Genomic DNA, 26,548 nt, shown 5'->3' with positions numbered 1-26,548 from the left:
CATGGTTTTGAGTCAGTATCAGTCAGTCATTCTAGTCAGAATATGAGTCTGATACTGCTCCATTGGGCTGTGATTTTGAGGCGTGTTTCAACCATAGACTGTAAAAAAATATGGACGTAGTGTCCGTGACGTTACCCATAGGATTCTGATGAGCAGTTTTGATGCGTAAAGTAGGGTCGAGCTGACTGTTGCCATCTTGGCAGCGCGTCATTGCGCGTCACTCCTGGATAACAGAAAATGGGAAAAGAGGCGGGACGTGGGCGGAGCTAAAGTGACGCGATGAGGCCACGCCCTTAATTATGCAGAACTTTAAGGCTTTATATAATGTAAACTAATGAGTTCTAAATTCACCCCCCTCACAGTTGTCATGAAGGGCAAAATAAGTTGTATAGACCAAACCCACAATTTGTACCAGGCTGTAAACATGTTTTTTTCTGCTGTAAAGTTGGGAATTTTAACATGGGACTCAATGAGATTCTGCTCCTTCTGGAGTCTGACTCTAGCGGCCAGTCGATGAATTGCAGTTTAAGTCATAGAAGTAGAAGGTGACGTCAAGCGGCAACCTCCTCCAGTTTCTCTTGAAGCCAATACGGAAGTGACTGAGGGTGCTTTCACACTTGGTTCGATTGCCTGGACCGAACCCGAGTTCGATTGCTCCCCCCTCCCCGTGCCCCCGCTGGACTGTGTTCATATTATATTATTTGGTTCCGAACCGGGGTGCGTTTGCGTCAAAGCAGCAGCTGTTTAACCGGTTGCTTAGTAACAACAGCGAGCGTGAAGGCGGCGAAATGCATAGTGTTGCTCACCTCACTTTTATATTTTCGTTTTTTAACTGTTGGTTTTGTTTCTAAAGCTTCATTACGTAATGGCACTTGCGTCTATATGCCGCAAATGTACTGCAAATGCTCTTAAAAACGCTGAAGACGAGCAGAAATTTGATTTACAGCTCTCTGCTTGCAGTGTGTCAGTCATGCTCGTCAGGAAAATGAGTGAAACGCACACAAACACACATTTTTATCAAATCATACGTCATTAATAGCGGTTCACTTCCGCGATTTAGTACGATTGCGTTTACATCAGCAGCGAACCGTACCGGAGTTCATATGAACCGTACCCCAGACCACCCTTTTTAAGCGGACTCTGGTACGGTTCGCGGGTGCGCACCCGAGTTCGGAAGACCGCGTTCACATCATCCACACGTAGCGAATTCTGACATCAATCGAACCCGGGTGCGCACCAAAACTGCTAGTGTGAAAGCACCCTTAAACTGCAATTCATCGACTGGCCGCTAGAGACAGGCTCCAGAAGGAGCAGAATCTCATTGAGCCTCATGTTAAAATGCCCAACTTTACAGCAGAAAAAAAACACGTTTACCTGGTACAAATTGTGGTTTTGGTCTATATAGCTAATTTTGCCCTTCATGACAACTGTGAGGGGGATACATTTTTTTTATAACTCATCCGTTTACATTATATAAAGCCTTAAAGCCTTTTTGCCCATTTTCAGTTATCCGGGAGTGACGCGTGATGACCCTCTGCCAAGATGGCAACGGCCATCTCGTCCCTACTTTACGCTTCAAAACTGCTCTTCAGAATCCTATGGGTGACGTCACGGACACTATGTCCATATTTTTTTACTGTCTGTGGATGATTACGTTACTGTTGATCATCTGTCCATCATCGTATAAAGCCCGCCCTGACAATTTGATTGGTCCGAACAGCTCTGGTTCAAGCAACGGATCAAGTCCAGACCGAACTTCCCGACCTCAAATGTTGTGGGTGGGGCTAAGTTCAGCTGGCATCCAGGCTGTTTTTGTGTGTACGCAGATATTTCTGGAGACAAGGAAAAAAAAGATTGGATAGGTAAAGCTCTGGCTATGTGTACATGTGGCCTAACACATCAACTTTGAGGACAAAATGTTCTCTGGCTGCCTAATATATCCCACCCAACAGGTGCCTTGATGAAGAGATAATCAGTGATATTCACTTGTCATAATGTTATGCCTGATTGGTGTAAATACACATGAATGTTGATTTAATCATTAGAATATTAGTATTAAACACAAAGCTAAAAAGTCATTAGGTAATGGTCATGGCATGGGTCATGTAATATACCAGCAGCATTCAGTCTGACCTTTAGCCTTTCAGGGTTGGCCTGTCACATGGTCCACCAACTTTATTTAGCAACTGGCCTTGTTCACGCGGTCGACGTCTGTGCTGAAGATCTTTCCTCTAGATCAGGGGTGTCCAAAGTCAGTCCTGGAGGGCCACTGTCCTGCAGAGTTTAGCTCCAGCTCGCCTCAACACACCTGTCTGGAAGTTTCTAGTATGCCTAATAAGACCTTGATTAGCTGCTTCAGGGGGTTTTAATTGGGGTTGGAGCTAAACTCCGCAGGACAGGATTGGACACCCCTGCTCTAGATGGACAGAGCGGCCGTTCTGTTGTGAACCAATTCCCGGCAACAATTAGTGGAAATGTTGGCATGAATGTAAAAAAGAAACATTAATGGCACTACAAGGAAAGCTCTCCCAGCGGTGATGCATTGTGCTTTGAAATGAAAAATGCATCAACCTGAGCCATGTAATTTGCATGCAATTTCTTTTTAAAAAGGATGATTTTTCCCACTGGACAAAATTTACTTTTTTTTCATTACGCAGAAGACAGACATACATTAAATGTGAAATGTAAAATAGGACAAGTCTATCACTAAAGCTTCCATTTGGAGAACATTATGCTTGTTCTGCTTAAAGACAATCATTTTGACTTTAAAATGGAGTTGAGGTTTAGGAAGAGTGAGTTTGTGACAAGAGAAAGCAGGGCACATATGAATACACTGAAGTGTATTTTTACATTTCTGGTTGCATAGTTAAAAAGACCGAATGGCAAACTCAAATGTTTGAAGGTTCTTCACCTCACAGGCTCAGAGAAATCAGCTAATTAGAAACCAATAACAAAGAATAAGGACAGAAATAGAGCAGGAAGCGTCTGCGTGTGCTTTACGCACCTCTGTAAAGAAGTGAACCGCATCAAACACAAGAAATTCCTCAAAGAAAACTTACTCTAATTACTTTAGGTTTTCAGAGGTTATATATACCTACTGCCGTTCCTTTGGAAATGTCAGCCTGTGGGAACAAAACCACAAGAGATTCATTTGAATTTCATGCATAAATGTTATAAACAAATAAGAAAGGTATCACCAATTGTGTCTCACTAAACAACAAATAACAAACTGCTTCTAAACAAATATCATTTGATATTTATATCTGTTTTTGAACTAAGAGATAAGATAAGCCTTACATCTACACACATATAAATGCAATATAAACAAACAGAAATATGTAAATATATACTGTAACGTGCAATAAAAATGTAGGCTTTGTGCAAATGCATGTGTGCACTGGATTGTGCGGGCGAATGATGAATTAAACTATGTAAATATGCATTACTTAACTCTGTAAAGAAGAAATATATATGCAATAGCAAAAGTTTGGCTTCATTTACGTGATTTTAAAAACCTTTGAGTGTCCAGGGCGAACCGAGCTGAACTTTCTTATTATTCAAACGTGGGAAATGAGTAAACAGGTTTTTTTCCAACTTAATGCAAGACACAATATGGTAAAAAAAAATAAATAAATGTGATATTAGAATATTAACTAATATTAAGAATTGCAAACATTCAATTTTTCTGAAATGTTATAATTAAATATGCAAATGAGGCATTATCTAATTATATGTGCACTCATTTGCATAAACGTAATTTGATAAGCAGGTTCAAAAATCTTAATTAATTTTTTTTACATATTTGAGTCAAATGTTTTTACCTAGGGGATTTTAGATTTTTTTTAGGAATAAAATGTTGTTTAAAATCTCAATAAACAACAAATACCAAACTACTTCTAAACAAATTTTATATATTTATCTGCTTTTTTTTTATTAAGAGATGAAATGTGCCTTACATCTACACACAAATAAATGTAATATATACATAGGCTATAGAAATATGTACATTTTAGCGCTGGGGAAAAATGAATCGTGATTAATCGCATCCAAAATAAAAGTTTGTGTTTACATAATATATGTGTGTGCTGTGTATAATTATTATGTTTATATAAATTCACACACATGCATGAATATATTTAAGAAAAATATGTTATATTTTTATTCAAAAATATATATAAGATATTATATATACAGTATATACATGCAAATATGTATTATATATACATGCATGTGTGTGTTTATTTATATACATAATAATTATACACAGCACACACACATATATTATGTAAACACAAACTTTTAATTTGGATGCGATTAATCACAATTAATTTTATGTTATATTATGTTATATAAAATATGTTATATTTTTATTCAAAAATATATATAAGATATTATATATACAGTATATACATGCAAATATGTATTATATATAGGGTTGGGAACCGAGAACCGGTTCTTATGCAGAACCGAAACTGATTTTTGAAAAATACCAGAACCGCGCGAAATTCCTAAGTTTCGGTTCCGAAAACGGTTCTGGTGCAATGTGTGTGCGAAGCGCTGGAAGCGTATCCTTTCATAGCGAGTGACAGCCAGTGTTGCCAACTCCGTGATTTTCCCGTTTTCCACTGTTGCCGCGGGCTGTGTTTCATGTCCGCGGGTTGAAACGATTGTGCAATTGTGCGGGTTTTGTTGTGAAAACCTGGCAACCCTGGCTCACCTCATCATGAATATTAATTACGTTGCCTGCCGCTTCCAGGAGTGCAGCAGTTCAGCACTGAAAGCCCTCGCGCTACACATTTACGGTTTTGCGTCAGATATTTTCTCGTTGACCACCAGCATGGCGAAGAGAAAGTCACAAGTATGGATTCATTTCCAAAGAATGAATGATAATGAAGCAAAATGTAACACGTGAAAAGTTAATAACATGCAAAGGAGGCTGCACTAGCAATTTGACAAAACATTTGCTACAGCACAGAATGCCACAGGGCTTATACCAGATTTATAGTGAAAGGCCTATATATATATATATATATATATATATATATATATATATATATATATATATATATATATATATATATATATATATATATATATATATATATATATATATATATATTTGTCAACCGTTGAGTCACCATGGTTTAGGTAAGCGTTTAGGCACAATTAGGCTACCTTTGTAATGCTGAATTGCAATTTATTATTTACAAGTTCACTGAATAACTGAATTACTATTAAATTAATATATAACTAATTAATAAATATAACTAATAAATATAATTTATAACTTGGTTTTATTCAGAGACAGAGAGATAAAATGTAATAAGACAATTTCAGAGGTGTTCATTTGAAAAAAAATGTTTTGCAAGAATGGCTTAATTAATACTGTAATATATGTACAGTACAGGACTTTTTTGACATTGCCAACCTGTAAATACATTTTAGAGCAAGTAATAAACACAAAATGGATTGTTTGAGTTGCGTATTGTGCCTTTTTCCTTTACCACTATTTGTTTAATAATTTTAATGGAACCGGAATCGGAACCGGAATCGTTAGGCGGAACCGGAACCGGAACCGGAAAATTTCTCACGATTCCCAACCCTAATTATATATACATGCATGTGTGTGTGTATTTATATACATAATAATTATACACAGCACACACACATATATTATGTAAACACAAACTTTTAATTTGGATGCGATTAATCACAATTAATTTTTGCAACACTAGTAAAATACTGTAAAGTGCAATAAAAATGAACGCTTTGTGCAAAAGCACACTGCATTGTGCAGGCGAATGATGAATTAAACGATGTAAATATACATTACCTAATACTGTGAAGGAGAAAAATATATGCAATAGCAAAAGTTTCGCTTCATTTACATTATCATGATTTTAAAAACCACCGAGCTGGACTTCATTATTATTCAAACGTGGGAAATAATGAGTACATGCACTAAGAAATGATCTAAATAATCTAATCTTTTTTTTTACTTAATGAAAGATCCAATATGAAAAAAAAAAAAAATCATAACATTTCAGAAAACTTGAATGTTTGCAATTCTTAATGTTATCAATCAACTGGAGAAGTGTGGTGATATCTATAACTAATAGATATCACCACACTTCTCCAGTTTATTGATAACATTAAGAATTGCAAACATTCAAGTTTTCTGAAATGTTATGATTATATATGCAAATGATCCATTATCTAATTAAATATGCATCATTTGCATAATGTCTAGGGCAAAAATCTGAACATTTGATAAGCAGGTTCAAAATTCTTAAATCTTTTTGTTTTACGTATTTGAGTCAAATGTTGTTTACCTAGGGGATTTTAGATCTCTTTATCACTCAGAAAATCAGAAAAAAATGTCAAAAATCAGAAAAGAAAAAGAAATCAATTTTTTTTAGGAATAATCTCAATAAACAACAAATACCAAACTACTTCTAAACAAATTTTATATCTATATCTGCTTTTTTTTAATTAAGAGATGAGATGTGCCTTACATCTACACACAAATAAATGTAATATATACATAGGCTATAGAAATATGTAAATATTAGTGCTGGGAAAAATGAATCGTGATTAATCGCATCCAAAATAAAAGTTTGGGTTTACATAATATATGTGTGTGCTGTGTATAATTATTATGTATATATAAATACACACACATGCATGTATATATTTAAGAAAAATGTTATATTTTTATTTAAAAAAATGTATATATAAGATAAATTATATATACAGTATATAGATGCAAATATTTCTTAAATATATACATGCATGTGTGTGTGTGTGTGTGTGTGTGTGTGTGTGTGTGTGTGTGTGTGTGTGTGTGTGTGTGTGTGTGTGTGTGTGTGTGTGTGTGTGTGTGTGTGTGTGTGTGTGTGTGTGTGTGTGTGTGTGTGTGTGTGTGTGTGTGTGTGTGTGTGTGTGTGTGTGTGTGTGTGTGTGTGTGTGTGTGTGTGTGTGTGTGTGTGTGTGTGTGTGTGTGTGTGTTTATAATAATTATACACATTAGGCTACACACATATATTATGTAAACACAAACTTTTATTTTGGATGCGATTAATCACGATTCATTTTTCCCCAGCACTAGTAATTATATACTGTAATGTGCAATAAAAATGTACGCTTTGTGCAAAAGCACACTGCATTGTGCAGGCGAATGATGAATTAAACTATAAATGTAAGTATACATTACTTAATACTGTTAAGGAGAAAATATATGCAATAAAGTTTGACTTAATGTTGCAGTCTATTTGAGTCAAATTTTTTTGACATCTTTATTAAAAATATAAATTTCACCATTTTTTTAGGAATAAAATCAGATTTAAGGTATAAAATCAGGCAATTTAAATATGAACAAACCCCTTTGTAAAAACCTTCCAAATAAAGATAGGAATAAAACACTTAAACGTGTATTTTGGATGTTTTCCTTCCACTAGTCTGAGCAAAAAACACTTTATGAAGAGACCAAAATCTCAAGATTGACAGATGCTTGAAAAAAAAACCAATGCTGTAATGGCTCCCCTTAAAAAACAAAGCAAAAATCCTTGATAAAATCCTGCATTATAGAGCATCAAAGTGCCCTGACAGACAGCCATTGCGAGCCTCTAATCGCTTCTCTGTGATACTGAAGAGAATCGATTCATTTCGAACCGGTTTGACCGACGGAACTAATATGAATGGAGGCGCATTTGCATTTGTGGGTGTGCGCGCGATCTCATGTATGACTATGGGAGGGGTTTACAGGTGTTAATGGCGCGTCGTGAGGGTAAAGATAAATAACAGACCCCGGAGCGGGGCAGATAGAGGGTGGGCTGGTTATTTGGTGTGTGTGATGGTGACACTGGGGATGTTTTGAGCAGATCAGTCACCTCACGCGCTCCGAGTGTTTTGGAGTTTGCCAGCGAGCGGAATGACGAATCAACTGTTCAGGTGAGCAAATGATTCATGATTCTTTTGGGATAACCGGAGCGTTTGTCTTCTTTCTCCTCAGGCCTCACACATTTGCTCTTTCCTCGGCAGGTTGTTGCTGTCTGCGGTGGCGGTGTGTCAGGCTGTTTCGACTGACTCAGGTAAAAGTCGATACTTTAACGCACGATACAATAATTTCATAGCTTCTTTCTAACATGGATAACGCGTTTTCTCTCAGGTTGTGAGGGCTCAGAATGTGGGAAAGCTTCTGGAAAGCCAAAAACACAGGAATTCTTGAAGTTCAATGAAATGAACACGCAATCGCCGCAACGCCAACACCGGAACGCAGAGGCCGTGTTACCGTTCATAGGACTGACTGGAGGTGAGCTCGTGATATAATATTACAAGCTATAATATTAACCATAATGCAATGGATGCATGCTTCGATAAATAAGTCTCTTACCAAGGCTGGATTGATGTGATCAAAAATACAATAAAACAGTAATGTCGTGGAATATTATTACAATTTAAAAGAACTGTTTTCTATGTGAACATATTGTAAAATGATAAGCTGAATTTTCAGCATCATTACTCCAGTCTTCAGAGTCACATGATCCTTCAGAAATTTGCTCAAGTAACATTTCTGATTATCAATAATTTTAGCTTATATATAATGGCTGCATCGCAGTAATACATTAAATTTTCAAATATAATAAAATAGAAAACATTTTAAACTGTAATATTTCACAATATTACTGTTTTGCTGCAATTGTGATCAAATAATTCAACTTTTTTAAAATCAAACTTTTGACTGGTAGTGTATGTGCCGTGTGGTATTTATGATATAAAGTATATACATTTATATTTATACAATATGGTTACGTTCCTGAACAATGTACAATCATTTTTTTTAAGCTGTAAATAAAGATTATTGGAGTTTGACTTACAGAAATTTCCAGTTTTTACGTTAATTCCCTTGAAGTTGTTTGTGAAATTTACTAGCAATTTCTGAGTGAAAATTGTTTCTACATCAGAAGAACTTGCACAAAGAAAACTTCACAATTATAGTAATATTACTTCTACTACTCACTTTAATTGCACACCGTTGTAAACAACACTTACACAACATGAACCAGAGTAAACAAGCTTGTGTGTCAAGCAGAAAACTGTTTTTGAGCATCTAGGCTGGAATTGAGTGGATTTATCAGTTTATTAATGGGAATTCCAGTGTTGTCAAGCGTAACAGTGCCTGCACAGTGTCTGGACGGTTCACGTTGTGTTGGGGAAACAGATGTTGGTAGCAGCTGTTTAGATTACACGCCGTAAATTTGAGCATGAAGGGGCTGCTGTTTTGCGTTCGCTTCCTTATATTCAATATCTTTATTTTGCTGTTTCTCATTTCAGTTGCTAAACAAAGTCGGACCTGCTGCAAGAATGGAGGAACGTGCATTTTGGGAAGCTTCTGCGCCTGTCCGAAGTACTTCACCGGTCGGAGCTGCGAATACGACGAACGCCTCCGGTATAATGAAATAACGTCAGGATTGAGCTGTGCAGCATTGTTGTGGTCGCACAAGGTTTTTAAATGTGTGTGTTTTTACTTTTACAGGGATTGCGGAGTTATTCCACATGGGGAATGGGTTCAGAAAGGATGTTCATACTGCAGATGTGGTTATGGACTTTTGCACTGCTTCCCGCATGTTTTCAGCAAAGACTGTGGTGAGTTGTAAATGATCATTAAGGTCAGACATGCACTTAAAAGGTTAGCTCACCCAAAAATTAACCTAACCTTCAAGTTGTCCCAAACCTGTATGAGTTTCATTCTTCTGTTGAACACAAAAGATGGTATTTTAGAGAATGCTGGTGGTCAAACAGTTGACGGTAGCCATTGACTTCCATAGTCTGTCTGGTTACCAACATTCTTCAAAATATCTTCTCCAAACCTCATACAGGTTTGGAACAACATGAGGGTGAGTAAAACTGTTTTTGGGTGAACTATGCTGTAACTAATTTAGTTTGAGACTCAAACAACAATAGACCGGAGACAGAAGTTCTCACCTCCAACTATTCAAACACACACTTAAAGGGATAGATCACCCAAAAATTAACCTAACCTTCCAGCTGTCCCAAACCTGTATGAGTTTCATTCTTCTGTTGAACACCAAAGATGATATTTTAGAGAATGCTGGTGGTCAAAAAGTTGACGGTAGCCATTGACTTCCATAGTCTGTCTGGTTACCAACATTCTTCAAAATATCTTCTCCAAACCTCATACAGTTTTGGAACAACATGAGGGCGAGTAAACATTTTAATTTGGGGGTGAACTATGCTGTAACTAATTTAATTTGAGATAAACAACAATAGACCTCAGACAGAAGTTCTCACCTCCAACGATTCAGACACACACTTAAAGGGATAGCTCACCCAAAAATGAACCTAACCTTCAAGTTGTCCCAAACCTGTATGAGTTTCATTCTTCTGTTGAACACAAAATAAGATATTTTAGAGAATGCTGGTGGTCAAACATTTGACGATAGCCATTGACTTCCATAGTCTGTCTGGTTACCAACATTCTTCAAAATATCTTCTCCAAACCTCATACAGGTTTGGAACAACATGAGGAGGAGGAAAGGCGAGTAAACATTTTAAGTCTTGGGTGAATTGTGCTGTAACTAATTTAATTTGAGATAAACAACAATAGACCTCACACAGAAGTTCTCACCTCCAACAATTCAGACACACATTTAAAGGGATAGCTCACCCAAAAATTAACCTAACCTTCAAGTTGTCCCAAACCTGTATGAGTTTCATTCTTCTGTTGAACACAAAATAAGATATTTTAGAGAATGCTGGTGGTCAAACAGTTGACGGTAGCCATTGACTTCCATAGTCTGTCTGGTTACCAACATTCTTCAAAAGTAGCTTCTCCAAACCTCATACAGGTTTGGAACAACATGAGGGCGAGGAAACATTTTAATTCTGGGGTGAACTATGCTGTAACTAATTTAGTTTGAGACTTAAACAACAATAGACCTCAGACAGAAGTTCTCACCTCCAACGATTCAGACACACACTTAAAGGGATAGATCACCCAAAAATGTACCTAACCTTCAAGTTGTCCCAAACCTGTATGAGTTTCATTCTTCTGTTGAACACAAAAGATGGTATTTTAGAGAATGCTGGCGGTCAAAAAGTTGATGGTAGCCATTGACTTCCATAGTAGGAAAAAAGGGCTGGGCTGTCTGGTTACCAACATTCTTCAAAATATCTTCTCCAAACCTCATACAGGTTTGGAACAACATGAGGGTGAGTAAAAGTGTTTTTGGGTGAACTATGCTGTAACTAATTTAGCTTGAGAGATAAACAACAATAGACCGCAGACAGAAGTTCTCACCTCCAACGATTCCCTAATAGGGCTGTGAATCACTGACTAGCACTTGATTCAAACTGACGGCGAATGATTATTCTGGACGTCTGTTTCTTGTTTGCCGTTTCTTCAAATAACATTCCTGTATATCATTTCATGTACGTTTTGTTTGGTTTCAGACGACTCTCAGGACGTTCAGTGGTACCGCTCAAGCGCCCTCAGAACGTTGCCGTCTTCAATCATCATGTCGGTTGCCTTTATTTTACCCTTTCTACTGTAAATGAGTTTTCTTAACTGGGTTTTGTACATGGCATTGAAACATAACACAGCAGAGACGGATTACAAACCAAAAAGATGTTTGTTTTCCGTTTTCTTTCTGGGCAGCATTTATTGGTGGCACTGAAATGCATTTTGCTTCCAGTGGAAGTGTAACTAGCTGTGTTAAAAGCAACTGTTTAGTGAAGGAACATGTGTATATAGGATTTATATTGAAAATATATTGTGTGTGTGTGTCAGTGCGCGGCCAAACCAAATGGATTCTGTCTTTTTCTATGTCTCTGTATGAATTTATTGTACTAGAGAGTGCACTGGCTGAAAGTAAAGCTTTTTTTTATATTCTGTATCTGCAAACACACCTGCGTTTTACTTTTGGAATATATGTGTCATCTTAACAATGAGCCGCAGTTCTTGGTTTAAAGTCAAGTTCTCGCTGTTCAAATGGTCTTGTCCTTTATTTGTGCTCCACTTTCGTTTGCTGTGCTTGTCAATGGAGAGAGAAAGAGAGAGTCAGATAATGCTCAGATAGCCTGTGATTGTTGACCTTTCGGCTATTTTCTCTTATCTTATATAAACAAGTCGTCCGGCCAATCAATCTCAGTGGCTGGAATGACTATCTTGACCTTCTTGAGTTGGCCAGTGATGAACTGTAACTCTCTGTATGATTGAGCGAATGACTTTGTCTCATCCAATTAAAACTCGCATCAATAACCGAGATGGCTGACTGTTTACTGACTTCAATTAAGCAATTTATCACGGATGCTGAAAATTAGATTGGATCCCTACAAACTGTGGCTATGAATAACCATGACATCCAAACAAGACTTCCAGGGGCAAACATGTTCTAAAGTTTAAACTTTTTGGGGGAAGAAAATAAAAGGTCATTGTAATGTTGTTGTTTTTGCTATGCTGGTAATATTTCAGCTTCTACTACATTTTCTAAAGACCCCAATTACCTAAATTCTTGTGGCCAAATGTATAAAATCCCTTTGTTTCTCAGTCTAGGCTCTCTTCCTGAAACAGGCTGAATAAACAGAGATACTTAGCCCTCTTTTACACTACAATGCTTGAATCTCTTTGGTATTAATAGCTGGGTGGGGTGGGGGAGACCATCCTAAGCTCTGCATCTTCTCCATTGTCAAGCGTGATAACGGCCTCATTCTGCATGAAGAATGCACTCTTACATGCAAAAGCCCTCGCATGAGTTCAATAGATAGTCAAAGAGATGCTTATAGGGGCGTCTTGTGTGATAAATGAGCAGGATATGGCTCAGCCTGCTATTCAGGATTTAGGATTAGAACGTTTACTTCACTTAAACTGATTATGACATTTATTTTAGCATAAGGAGAAAGTCACAAATTATATTTTTTATTATTCTCATTATTGCAATACAATGATTTTTCATTATTATTTACAAAAGCAAAAACGAAAGGCAATACAACACATGCAGCTATTTATTTTTTAAATACAATTAAAATGATATATTTACAATACTGTTTAAAAGTCTTTTTGAAAGACGTCCTTTTTCTGCTCATCAAGGCTGCATTTATTTGATCCAAAAATACGGTAAAAACTGTAATATTGTGAAATATTATTACAATTTAAATTAACTGTTTTCTGTTCGAATATATTGTAAAATGTAATTTATTCCTGTGATCAAAGCTGAATTTTCAGCATCATTACTCCAGTCTTCAGTGTCACATGATCCTTCAGAAATCATTCTAATATGATGATTTGATGCTCAAGAAACATTTAAGATTATTATCAATGTTGAAAACACTGTAAAAAAAAGTTGCTGCCTTAAACATCCAAGTTGATTGTACTTAAAAAATTAAGTCATTTCAACTTAATTACATTAAACTGACTGAAAAATGAGTTGAATCTTGTAGAACTTATAAAACATAGTTGAAAATGGCTTTACTTGTTTTGATGAGTGAGTCAAAGCAATATGTTGTCATAACTTATTAATCATATCAATTTTTTACAGTGCAGTTTTGCAGCTTCAAATATTTGTGGAAACCATGATTCTTTGATGAATAGAAAGTTCATTTATAAACAGCATTTATTTGAAATAGAAATCTTTTGGAACATTAAAAATGTATTTACTGTCACTTTTGATCAATTCAATAAAATTACTGAAGTGCTTACTGACCCCAAACCTATGAATGGTAGTGTATATACAATTTATAATTGATTTAAATAAAAAAAAGTATTGTATTACAGAAAATCTAATCCCTATTGATAAAAATGACGTCACTAAAAATAATGTAAACACCATAACCTTTTCTGTATGCAAAATGTTATTTCCTATTTTTTATGTCATCTGTATTTTTCATTGGTCAACAATCGCTTGTGCCACTAGCCTGGTTTCATTACAGATTTGCACAAAACTTTTGCGACATTTTCTAAATATCGGTAAAAAAAACGATTATGAAAAGCAGAATTTTTCTCATCTTGTGATAAGTCTTTCCAAAATTCATTTTCATGCATTCATTGTGATGGATGTTGGTAGGTTTACACTGTAAAAAAATCCAACTTATGTTTTGTTTGACAAATTCAGCTTTTAAAGTTTATTCAACTATTTAACAAAGAAAAAAGTTTGTACAACTAATTGACCCTAAGTTGAGAAAACTCAAAAATGTTCTCCAGCTGGTTGCCTTAAACTTTTAAGTTTTCTCAACTTTTTTTTTTACAGTGCAGCGCACTAGCCATTATTTTTAATGGAAGGGGACGTATGCGTGGTATCCAAGTATGAGGTGTTTCTGGGAGGTTACAGTACAGAGGAAATGTGGATTCAGAATGATCATGTGACTTTTACATATGCCGGTGACCTGCGGAACAAATGAAAGCTCTAGCGTAAGTTCTGCTGGGAAGATTCAATGTTACGTCACTTTTACATTCAGACCTAACCAATCAATTCAAGAGTATAAAAGATCGGTACTTACACATGTCTGAGTTCGCAGATGCTGACGCCAACATTTACCTCCAACCTCCCCACCACCACCAGGATGGTCCCTGCCTATACCTCCAAGGGGGTCGGCTGCGCCCCTGCCTTCATCTTCAGGCAGGAAATGCAGAGTCCGGTACCCTCGAGACGAGAGCTATGGACAAGGCAAAAAAAAACTCGAAATATAGTACTTGGTGGTCTGTCAATAAATTAACACATTCTTACTTCATCTGACCTCCTGAGTCTTTCTGGTAGAACTAAATATACCTTTTTGGACTGAAAAACCACCTCATGCGAGAGTTTTGACACGTTTCCATTGGGCGTATTTTCAATTTGCGCAATTTGAAGGGTAATGGAAAGGCAACCACTGTCACAAATCCTTGCGTTTTTCCTCAAGGTCCTTGCAAGTAGTGTTGTAGTACTCGAGACTGGTCTTAAGACCATTTTTTGACGGTCTTGGCCACATTTGTACTCTGTCTTGTCTCGGTCTCAGACTAAGAGGACTCTGGATTTTGTTTCAAGACCGGTCAAGACCACAACTGTTTGAATGTAAAACTTACTGCTTCAGATGCAATCAATAACTTATTTCTAATTTGATTTATTTATTGTGCCGATTCAGAAATTAATTCGGGATTGTGTACAAAAATGACACTAAAAATGAATACAAATGCTCACAAAATTCAAGATATTGTTGCAGTAAGTTATTGAATGAGATCTGGATTTATAACATGATATAATTAAGCAATATCACAAGAACAAATTTGAGCATGACTGCAAACATGATATTGCTTTTATACAAACATTCAATAATAAAAAATAAAAACATTATTTATGCATTTGTAATTTACCAATTCAGGTGCATCTTCTGTATCTACGGTTGCCCAGTAGTGCACAACATAAGCAAACATAAGTTCACAACACAAATAAATCAAGCCACAACACAACGGAAATTATCCAAACCACTTGAAGGCACTCGGAGCGCGGTAAAGTTGCTACTGTTCTATAGAGTCGGCAATCTTACAAAGAAATCAATACCACAATTAGTTTTAACAGTATGTAGGCTAACCATTGTTTATCGATATGAAATATTAATTTAAAATCACCAACATGCATTATAGCTGCATATTTATGCTTGAGAATGCTTTGTCCCGATACCACGGCGCTAAGAGAACGTCTACCATTTCCAACAATTGGTTGAAACGTATAATTTGTATGAATTAAAATTACTTTTAACATTTAAAAACCGACATGTTGAAATTCCACAGCTTGATTGTATTGTTAAAACTGACTTAATAATGTACAACACAACATTGGAATTTGAAAATAAAAAAAAAGTTAATTTAATTCATACAAATTATATGTTTCAACTTGGTGGAATTGGCAGGCGCTCCCTTAGCGCTGTGGCAGCGGGTCAAAGTGTTCTCGAGTATAAATATGCAGCTATAATGCACGTAGGTGATTTTGAATTGATATTTCATGTCGATATACAACTGCACACTTAAAGCTGATCGTAGTGTTTAAATATTTGTAAGATTGGTGAATCTATAGAACAGTGCAAGGAAAACTAACTTTACCGCACTCCGAGAGTCCCCTAGTGGTCGGGAGCATTTCCGTTGTGTTGTGGCTATTTCGTTGTGTTGTGGATTTTTCGTTGTGTTGTGGCTTGATTCCATTGTGTTGTGGCTTTATTTCGTTGTGTTGTGGCTTTATTTCGTTGTGTTGTGGCTACATTTCGTTGTGTTGTGGCTTCATTCCATTGTGTGATGGATTTATTTTGTTGTGTTGTGGCTTTATTTCGTTGTGTTGTGGCTTTATTTCATTGTGTTGTGGCTACATTTCGTTGTGTTGTGGCTTTATTTCGTTGTGTTGTGGCTACATTTCGTTGTGTTGTGGCTTTATTTCGTTGTGTTGTGGCTTTATTTCGTTGTGTTGTGGCTACATTTCATTGTGTTGTGGCTTTATTTCGTTGTGTTGTGGCTACATTTCGTTGTGTTGTGGCTTTATTTCGTTGTGTTGTGGCTACATTTCGTTGTGTTGTGGCTTTATTTCGTTGTGTTGTGGCTACATTTCGTTGTGTTGTGGCTACATTTCGTTGTGTTGTGGCTTTATTTCGTTGTGTTGTGGCTACATTTCGTTGTGTTGTGGCTTCATTCCGTTGTGTGATGGATTTATTTCGTTGTGTTGTGGCTTTATTCTGTTGTGTTGTGGCTTCATTCCGTTGTGTTGTGGATTTATTTCGTTGTGTTGTGAACTTATGTATGCTTTTTAAATTTCGTTGTGTTGTGCACTACTGGGCCACCGTATGTATCACCTCTGTAGCACAAAGATTAATTTTGTTGTTAATGATTTCATTTGATTGGTAACAGCTCTTAATCTAATTATATTTATTATAAGTCATTTATTACAAGTTATAAGTCGTTTCTCAGGTGGTAATGTGGATCTCCACTTTTTAAAAAAAGGTTCTATTTGGCACTAAAAGTGGTTTTTCGTCATAATCATAGAATAACCACTTTTGGTGCTATATAACACCATATCTTAGCATGTTCTGTATATGGTAGGGATGCTATATAGCAGCTTAGCAAAAGAACCGCTGAAGAACCACTGAAGCACCAAAATCAGTGCTATACAACACTTAAAAAGGTTCCCATATGATTATGAGCCAAGAACCACTTTAAGTGCCATATAGAACCTTTTTTTTTTTAGAGTGTTATGTATTTAAGGAGTGCTGGTCTGGTCTTGGTCTTGACTTGGTCTCGTCCTGACTTGGTGTTGGTTTTGTCTTGGTCTCAACCCCTCAAAGTCTTGGTCTTGTCTTGGTCTCAACACACATTGGTCTTGGTCTCGGATTAGGTGGTCTTGACTACAACACTACTTGCAACGCACCTTCCCCATTGAACTCACTGGATTCTCAGGGTTCTGGTGTTCAGGCGCCCGAGGCCTCGAACTCTAAAGTGGCATTAGACATTCTTTAAGTTTCATTGATCCCCTTAAAATAAGCTGCTCTATCTTCTACCCTCCAGAGATTAATCCAGTATAGTGACAAAGCTAGAGACTTTTTTGACTCTGTTTCCATTCTCTGAGCTTCAGGAAGTCCCGCATTTTCCAGAGTCATGACATTCAGACACTCCGGAAAGGGGATTAATGGGAGCGTTTAGAAAGTGACTCCTAAAAGAAACTTACTCTGACTATAATACAACCCTTCGTCCTGCTGGGAGACTAGTCTTCCCTTCCTCTTACGCCCCGCTGACACAAATGCGATTGTTTCGACGATAGCGCTTCATATGCACAAACTGCTCAGTTCCTTTGATGGAGGCCTGGCATGTGGGTTTAATTGGGCTGAAGGGGCTCCGCAGGAATCTCCTCGATGAAAAGACTTGGATGTATGGGATTACATGCAGGAAATCTGTCTCGGATTGTTGGCTGATTGAACGGGGGATGCTTTTTGTAGCGATTGCAGGTGAACTTTTAAGTGATTGCGTCATTGACGGAATAAAAACAAGGGTTGGTTTCAACCCAGTTCCGGAGATGTAAGGAACTCTTTTCAGAGGTTATATCCATTTGATGAGATACAGGAAGCACAGGCACATCAAACACACTCTTCCTCTCTCAGCAGGTGTGTGTTTTTTCTTTTCGATTCAACTTTAATGCTCAATAGGTTCATTGTCTTGGATATGCATGGATCAGCTCAATCCAGGCCGTGAGTCATATACTATTGATAAAAAGATGGCATTATTAATGCATGGCACCGAACCTGCATATTTGACTGTGGGACGTTTCATATTAAAGACCAAATGTGCGAGTACGCGCCAATCAAAATCCTCAAAATCAACATGTTCTTTTTCAGTCTCATGTAGCCCAAAGGTTTGCACGTGCTCCCTCTGAAAGTATTAGACTGAAGTTTATTGGACTTGGACTGAAACTTAGTTAAAGCTTACAGCTCAAGGAAAAGCTCAAGAGACAAACACAAATCTCTCATAGAGAAGAACACTTTTGTTCATAAGGTGATGCTAAGAATCAAGATTTTCTGTTTGTCTTCATGCTTTCTCTAAGACATGATGAGAAGGTTAAATGGAGAGCAAATAAAGTATTTCTGTTAAGAAGAATGAAACATCAGAGACAAAGTTTGGTAGTTAAATGAAACATAACTATAAGAACGTCTTGGTTATGTATGTAACCCTCGTTCTCTGAAGGATAGGAATCCTATTTGTTGGTACTCCGACGTAGCGTCGAGAGTGACTGACTTCATGGGAACTCTGAGCTGTTCATCTCATGTGCATTATATACATCTCAGTCATGTGATCTCAACAAGTAAAACAACGAGGCCTATTTCTTCAGGTGCAAGGTTTTTATTTTACAACTTTTTTAATGAGTTTTATTGTATTTACATTTATTCATTTAGCACTTAATTTATCCAAAGCGATCTTACAACTGAGGAATACAGGAAGCAATCCATCATGAAGATTCGAAAAATCCCAAAACTGTCTGTCTGTCTGTCTGTCTGTCATTCTATCTATCTATCTATCTATCTATCTATCTATCTATCTATCTATCTATCTATCTATCTATCTATCTATCTATCTATCTATCTATCTATCTATCTATCTATCTATCTATCTATCTATCTATCTATCTATCTATCTATCTATCTGTCTGTCTGTCTGTCTGTCTGTCATTCTATCTATCTATCTATCTATCTATCTATCTATCTATCTATCTATCTATCTATCTATCTATCTATCTATCTATCTATCTATCTATCTGTCTGTCTGTCTGTCTGTCTGTCTGTCTGTCTGTCTGTCTGTTGTTCTATCTATCTATCTATACATCTATCTATCTGCCATTCTATCTATCTATCTATCTATCTATCTATCTATCTATCTATCTATCTATCTATCTATCTATCTATCTATCTATCTATCTATCTATCTATCTATCTATCTATCTATCTATCTATCTATCTATCTATCTATCTATCTATCTATCTATCTATCTATCTATCTATCTATCTATCTATCTATCTATCTATCTGTCTGTCTGTCTGTCTGTCTGTCTGTCTGTCTGTCTTTTTGTCTGTTGTTCTATCTCTCTATCTATCTATACATCTATCTATCTGCCATTCTATCTATCTATCTATCTATCTATCTATCTATCTATCTATCTATCTATCTATCTATCTATCTATCTATCTATCTATCTATCTATCTATCTATCTATCTATCTATCGACATGGTCTGTCAACAAATTACACTACAAACAGTGAAAATGTAAATGTGAATCTTGTCCAGTCTCTTGCAATCAAACTCTCACATACACTAATGTGTAACCTATAATTTACAATAATTGTCATCAAAATTTTAGCCATATTTACATCAGAACATCCCTCTAGCCCTTCTCCGGCCTTCGTTTGGGAATTACACTCAGGGTTTTTTTGGGGTCTCCACAGACCCCAGGCAACAAAATGTAATTTTTTAACAAAACAATTGTTTTTTTGTTTTTTTTAGAACAAATGTAATTTTACTCTGTTTATTAATGTTTTTCCTCAACATCTGTGCAGTTTTTGGAGTATTTATAATATTTTTTACATTTATATAAATCAATTAAAAAATATATTTTGAATGGATTTTCACACAAAATCAGTTGTAAAATGTAAAATTCACTTTATAAAAGACCCAAATTTCTAACTTTCATTCGTGGTGATAACATGGATAGTTTGACATGGTTTAGTGTAAGATTTTTGCCCATCTTTTGGAAAATACAGTTAAAAAATTTAAAAATTTTCTTTAAATGGCTGCAGAGCTCCACTATTTGCATCTTTTCACAAGTATTTTTCAGTTGGATTCATATCTAAATGTTATGAAATCACATTTATAACAATTAAAATTAATTAATTTAGTCAAAGTTTAGCATTTTTTTGTACTGAAAAAAACAATTATTTTTTTTCAATTATGTTTTACACTATGATTAGAATCAAACCTGAACAAGAGAAAAGTTGGAGTCTTTAGAGTTTATCATTTATTTCAAACATCTGATTTTCTTATAGTTCTACAAATTTAATCTACACTTCATTTACTAACTGTAACATAACAAAAATGAACAGAAATGAACAGTTATATTACATATTGAGTAAAAAAAAAACACAACATGAACATCAACACACGTGTGTGTGTGTGTGTGTGTGTGTGTGTGTGGGCATGTTTTTGTGAAATATCAGGACACAAATGTGTATAATGACATGGGTATGACATAGGTATTACAAAAAGAGGGTGAAATATGAGGACGTTCCCCATGTCCTCACTTTTCAAAATGCTTATAAATCACACAGAATGAGGTTTTTTTTCACAGAAAGTAAACTGCACAGTCTCCTGTGAGGGTTAGGTTTAGGGACAGTGTAAGGGGATAGAAAATACGGTTTGTACGTTATAAAAACCATTACGCCTATGGAATGTCCTCACATTTCACAAAAACAAACATGTGTGTGTGTGTGTGTGTGTGTGTGTGTGTGTGTGTGTGTGTGTGTGTGTGTGTGTGTGTGTGTGTGTGTGTGTGTGTGCGTGTGTGCGTGTGTGCGTGTGTGCGTGTGTGCGTGTGTGTGTGTGTGAGCATGATCATTTGCATTGTGGATGTTTTATGCATTGTTGGAAGTGTGCCACTTCATTTCTGTATGCGTGTTGTGTTGTTTCTGTTTCCCCGAAGACCCTGAGTGTGACTTTTTTTGTCACACGAACATAAAAACAGATATCAATACAAAATATTTTTTATTTGTAGATCTAGAGAGTGTTCACCACCGTACAAAGTCTCATGCCATTTGGACAAAGGGAACTTTTTTATTTATTTGAGCAAACGTCCTTTGGGGTCAGAAAAGACCCCGAAGACCGGAGAAGGGCTAGAGTACACTGTTATATTGACAACATGACTAAGCAATTTTTCTGTGTTATCCGTACGCAATGACAGAAGGACTTGTCATTCTGATGGCACTGACATGTTCATTGACACAGATATTTACTTTTGAGAGATGAACTAAGGATTTTGAGCAAGAGACTGGCTTGTGCAGGTAATCCGTGGTGTTTTGCTATTTGTACGACTTGTTTTGAGAAATGCACTTACTGTTTTGCAAATGTCGAGGATGATTCGAGAAATGAACCAAAGCGACTGAGAAAAACTGTAATACCAGGTGTGAACCGGGGCTCAGATCATGCTTAAGAACATGATGATCATTAGGTTTAGTTCATGTGGCTCCCTCGAGTGCTGCTGACAGGCACACGACACAACATGTACCGAAACAATCTCACATGCATGTTCATTTTCAGTTAAACCTTTCACTTAAAGGGTTAGTTCACCCAAAAATGAAAATTCTGTCATTAATTACTTACCCTCATGTCGTTCGACACCCGTAAGACCTCCGTTCATCTTCAGAAAACAAATGAAGATATTTTAGTTGAAATCTGATGGCTCTGAAAGGCCTCAATTGACACAATGGCACTTTACACTCTCAAGACCCTTAAAAGGTACTAAAGACGTTGTTACAAAGTCCATCTCACTACAGTGGTTCTAAAATAACTTTATGAATCGGCGAGAATAGTTTTTGTGCGCAAAAAAAACCCTAAATAACGACTTACATAGTGATGACGATTTCAAAACAAGGCATCATGAAGCTTCGAAGCGTTATGAATCAGTGAGCCGAATGATGATTCGGATCGCGTGTCAAACCGCCAAACTGCTGAAATTTGGCGATTCAAACCGCTGATTCGACTCACTGATTCATAACGCTTCAAAGCTTCATGATGCCTTGTTTTGAAATCGTCATCACTATGTAAGTCATTATTTAGGGTTTTTTTGCGCACAAAAACTATTCTCGCCGATTCATAAAGTTATTTTAGAACCACTGTAGTGAGATGGACTTTGTAACAACGTCTTTAGTACCTTTTAAGGGTCTTGACTCTTGAGAGTGTAAAGTGCATTGTGCCAATGGAGGCCTTTCAGAGCCATCAGATTTCAACTAAAATATCTTCATTTGTGTTCAGAAGATGAACGGAGGTCTTACGGGTGTCGAACGACATGAGAGTAAGTAATTAATGACAGAATTTTCATTTTTGGGTGAACTAACCCTTTAAATTGTGATGCTGATGATATCATTTGCATGTCGCGATAGAGGAGTCTCAGAGTTTTGGACTTCACTGTGTGTTTGTTATCCTGACAGACTGTGCTTGTCACCTGGCTGTTTCTCAGGCTCATTCCAGTGGAAAGCTTGTGTGACAGTGGCAAATGTCTCTGCTCTGTGGCAGTAAACAGAGGCAGATAGGGTAAACAGAGCGAGGGCCGTCAGGGGCCAGGACTCGGGCTCTGGTGAGGGTCGGGGACTGCAGTAATAGGGAGGGAGTGGAGAGTTAGCAGCAAAGTGCTGTCTGACTTACACTCACACAACAGACAACCCTATACATCACAGCGACGGGGGACATATTTACCCTTAACCGCACAAGGGAAGGGGGCGGCCACGCTGCCATTACTTACAGAGACACAGGCATATGGTCTGTTCTTCTGCAAGGGTGCAAAGGTACATGAGAAAAAAGGAATTGCCTTGTCTTATTTTATCATCTCTCTCTCCTCGGTCACCCTTTGTACTATCATCTTCACTTATCCTTTGTTCTTGCTTCTATTTCGTTTTCGTCTGTCCCCTATCTCAACATTTCCTGTGGCTATGTTTAAACTCGTCTGTCCTTTCTTCTTCTCATTTGGAGATTTCTCTTCTTATCTGAAGGTGGTATGTAAAGAAGGCAGGACTGGCCAATAGTCTTCAGCAGTGGTCCTCGACTGGTGGGTCACGACCCAAAATGGATTGGACGGGTTACAGACAGGGGCGGAAAAATGATCATGCATAGTTTTATGTTCATAAAAGAAAATATGACATTTAATATGGTTTCATCTGCGATGATATGCAATAATAATGTGCAACAATGTGTTAATAATGCATGAAACCATCAAAATGCAAGGTACATGAAACACTCATTCATTTATTCATTCATTTATAATCTTTATATTATATCATAATATATTTTTGATGTATGTGTATGTATATATATATATTATTCATTTTATCATATTAAAAATAAGTATTCATAGTTTTCAAATATTCATCATTTTTCCATTTTTGATTTTAAGGATACTCGCGTTTACTTTTGACCATGAAATCAAAAGAAAATTATGACATTAAATATGGTTTCATTTGTAATAATAAACATAATTTGGGCCAAAATGAATGCATGAAGATATATTTAAAAATGCTCAATACTTAAATAATAAAAATGTATATTAAAATGTATGATTCATATAATATAATGTAATATAATGTTAATAACAATATACATTTTATTATATTATTCATATTATAATGATATTAAACATAAATTTTTTCATCATTTTCAAATATTCAAAACACATTTTATCGTTTACTTTTGTACATTAAACCAACACATTATAAAACAAGTTATGACATTAAATATGGGTTAGTAAATTTGCAATAGTACCGGTTTACACAGTTTATGCATACATGAAAAAAGCTCAATAATTTTATAATACAAATATATTATCGATAGCACTTAAGATTTCATTAATTAACATTAGTTAACTACTTTAGTTATCATGAACTAAAGTGAACAATACTTCTAAAGCATTTATTAATCTTAGTTAATGTTAATTTCAACATTTGCTACATTAATAAAACCAAATGTTGTATTTGATAACATTAGTTCATGCACTGTGAACTAAGATGAACAAACAATGAACAGCTGGATTTGTATTAACTAACATTAACAAAGATTAATAAACACAGTAACATATGCATTGCTCATTGTTAGTTTATGTTTGTTAATACATTAACTAATGTTAACAAATGAGACCTTATATAATACATTATATCATTCACATTATAATGATATTAAAAATAAATATGCATAGTTATGTAATTCATAATTTTCAAATATTGATAATGTTTGATTTAAAGGAAAATGTTCTTGCATTTTGTATATTAAACAAACTCGTTTAGTTCTTGGTGTTGGTCACTTGATGTCCAGACTGTAAAATCAAAAGCACTTGAGAATCTCTGATCTACAGGCCATCTGCGTTCCGCACTGTTGCTCAAACTCCAGCGGGAGGACGTGCATCTGGGCCGCGTGATAAAAATTCTGCTCAGAAAACCCACATAGCAAGAATGTCACGGTTTAGTTCTCCTCCAACCCGGTTAATTGCTTAAAGGCAGACTCGCGGAATGAAATATGTCTTAATATGCGCGTGGCAATAACCCCTCCTGACGACAGACTCTCTCACATAAGAATCAAACCCTCCTCATTACGCGAAGGGCAATCGGAGCTGAATTAATTGGCAGGTGGTGCTGCCGTAATGAGCCATAAATTAAACACACCATGATCCAATGTATTCACATTCAATACCAAAGATGTGACATTTTTGCACAAAATGACTAGACTGATAGCCCTTCAAAAACCACAAAAGAAAAAAGGCACGGAACTGTATACCAACTGAATGTGGACATTTCCTGGAGAAAATGTCTGGTGCGCATGCAGAACTACCTGAGTGAGTTTTAGGCCCCGTCCACACGAAGCCAGAGCTTTTCCCTATCCAATCTTTTTTTTTTTCTCTCTCTCTCGTTTCAAGAAATATCTGCGTATGCACGAGAGCACTGAAAACTACGGTGGCCCAGTAGTGCACAACACAACGAAATTTAAAAAGCATACATAAGTTCACAACACAACGAAATCAAGCCACAACACAACGGAATCAAGCCACAACACAAAGAAAAATCCACAACACAACGAAAAGTCCACAACACAACGGAAATGCTCCCGACCACTCGGGGGCACTCGGAGCGCTGTAAAGTTTGCACTGTTCTATAGAGTCGGCAATCTTACAAAGAAATCAATACCACAATTAGTTTTAACAGTATGTAGGCTAACCATTGTTTATCTATATGAAATATTAATTTAAAATCACCTACATGCATTATAGCTGCATATTTATGCTCGAGAATGCTTTGACCCGATACCACGGCGCTAAGGGAACGTCTACCAATTCCACCAATTGGTTGAAACGTATAATTTGTATGAATTAAAATTACTTTTAACATTTAAAAACAGACATGTTAAAATTCCACAGCTTGATTGTATTGGTAAAATTGACTTAACAATGTACAACACAACATTGGAATTTGAAAAAAAACAAAAAAAGTTAATTTACTTCATACAAATTATTTTTCAACTTCGTGGAATTGGCAGGCGCTCCCTTAGCGCTGTGGCAGCGGGTCAAAGCGTTCTCGAGTATAAATATGCAGCTATAATGCACGTAGGTGATTTTTAATTGATATTTCATGTCGATATACAACTGCACACTTAAAACTGATCGTAGTGTTTAAATATTTGTAAGATTGGCGAATCTATAGAACAGTGCAAGGAAAACTAACTTTACCGCACTCCGAGAGTCCCCTAGTGGTCGGGAGCATTTCCGTTGTGTTGTGGCTATTTCGTTGTGTTGTGGACTTTTCGTTGTGTTGTGGATTTTGCTTTGTGTTGTGACTTGATTTCGTTGTGTTGTGTCTTGATTTTGTTGTGTTATGGTTTCATTCCGTTGTGTTGTGGATTTATTTCATTGTGTTGTGAACTTATGTATGCTTTTTAAATTTCGTTGTGTTGTGCACTACTGGGCCACCGTAGAAAACGACTCAAAACGTAATTCTGCCAGCAAATCTAGCAAATGAAGCAAAATCTAATGTGCTACTTACCAGATGTATTTTATTAACGCCTACACCCTAAACCTACCCTTACAATAATGCAAATACAGTAATTAAATGGCAATATTGATGTGCGCATGCCCAGTGCCATGTACATAATAACGGCTAGATGTCTCGTCCGCGCTGCTGGCCAATGGAGGTCGACGTCTGCACCTGGCGGCCATCTTGTCACAGTCAGCTCGCTCACTCGTAACATTGTGTTTAGTTTGTTATAAACGTCAGATATGTATTTATGACA

General features: G+C 36.4%; 1 protein-coding gene across 1 annotated transcript in view; it reads left to right on the top strand.

Annotated features, from left to right (window-relative positions):
* Positions 1-7,930: 7,930 nt before the first annotated feature.
* tdgf1 (teratocarcinoma-derived growth factor 1) overlaps positions 7,931-26,548 on the top strand; it is a gene marked incomplete at both ends in the record, with an annotated part of 60,530 nt that continues 41,912 nt past the window's right edge. The window contains 6 exons of the mRNA XM_079805215.1: positions 7,931-7,950; positions 8,041-8,090; positions 8,168-8,311; positions 9,334-9,448; positions 9,536-9,645; positions 11,473-11,539. Coding sequence (XP_079661341.1) covers positions 7,931-7,950; positions 8,041-8,090; positions 8,168-8,311; positions 9,334-9,448; positions 9,536-9,645; positions 11,473-11,539 — 506 coding nt within the window. The remainder of the gene's footprint in view (positions 7,951-8,040; positions 8,091-8,167; positions 8,312-9,333; positions 9,449-9,535; positions 9,646-11,472; positions 11,540-26,548) is intronic.

This window comes from Gobio gobio (assembly GCF_949357685.1).
Source record: "Gobio gobio genome assembly, chromosome: 22".
In the NCBI taxonomy this organism is placed as follows: Eukaryota; Metazoa; Chordata; class Actinopteri; order Cypriniformes; family Gobionidae; genus Gobio; species Gobio gobio.
This window is presented reverse-complemented; position numbering and strand designations above follow the sequence as displayed.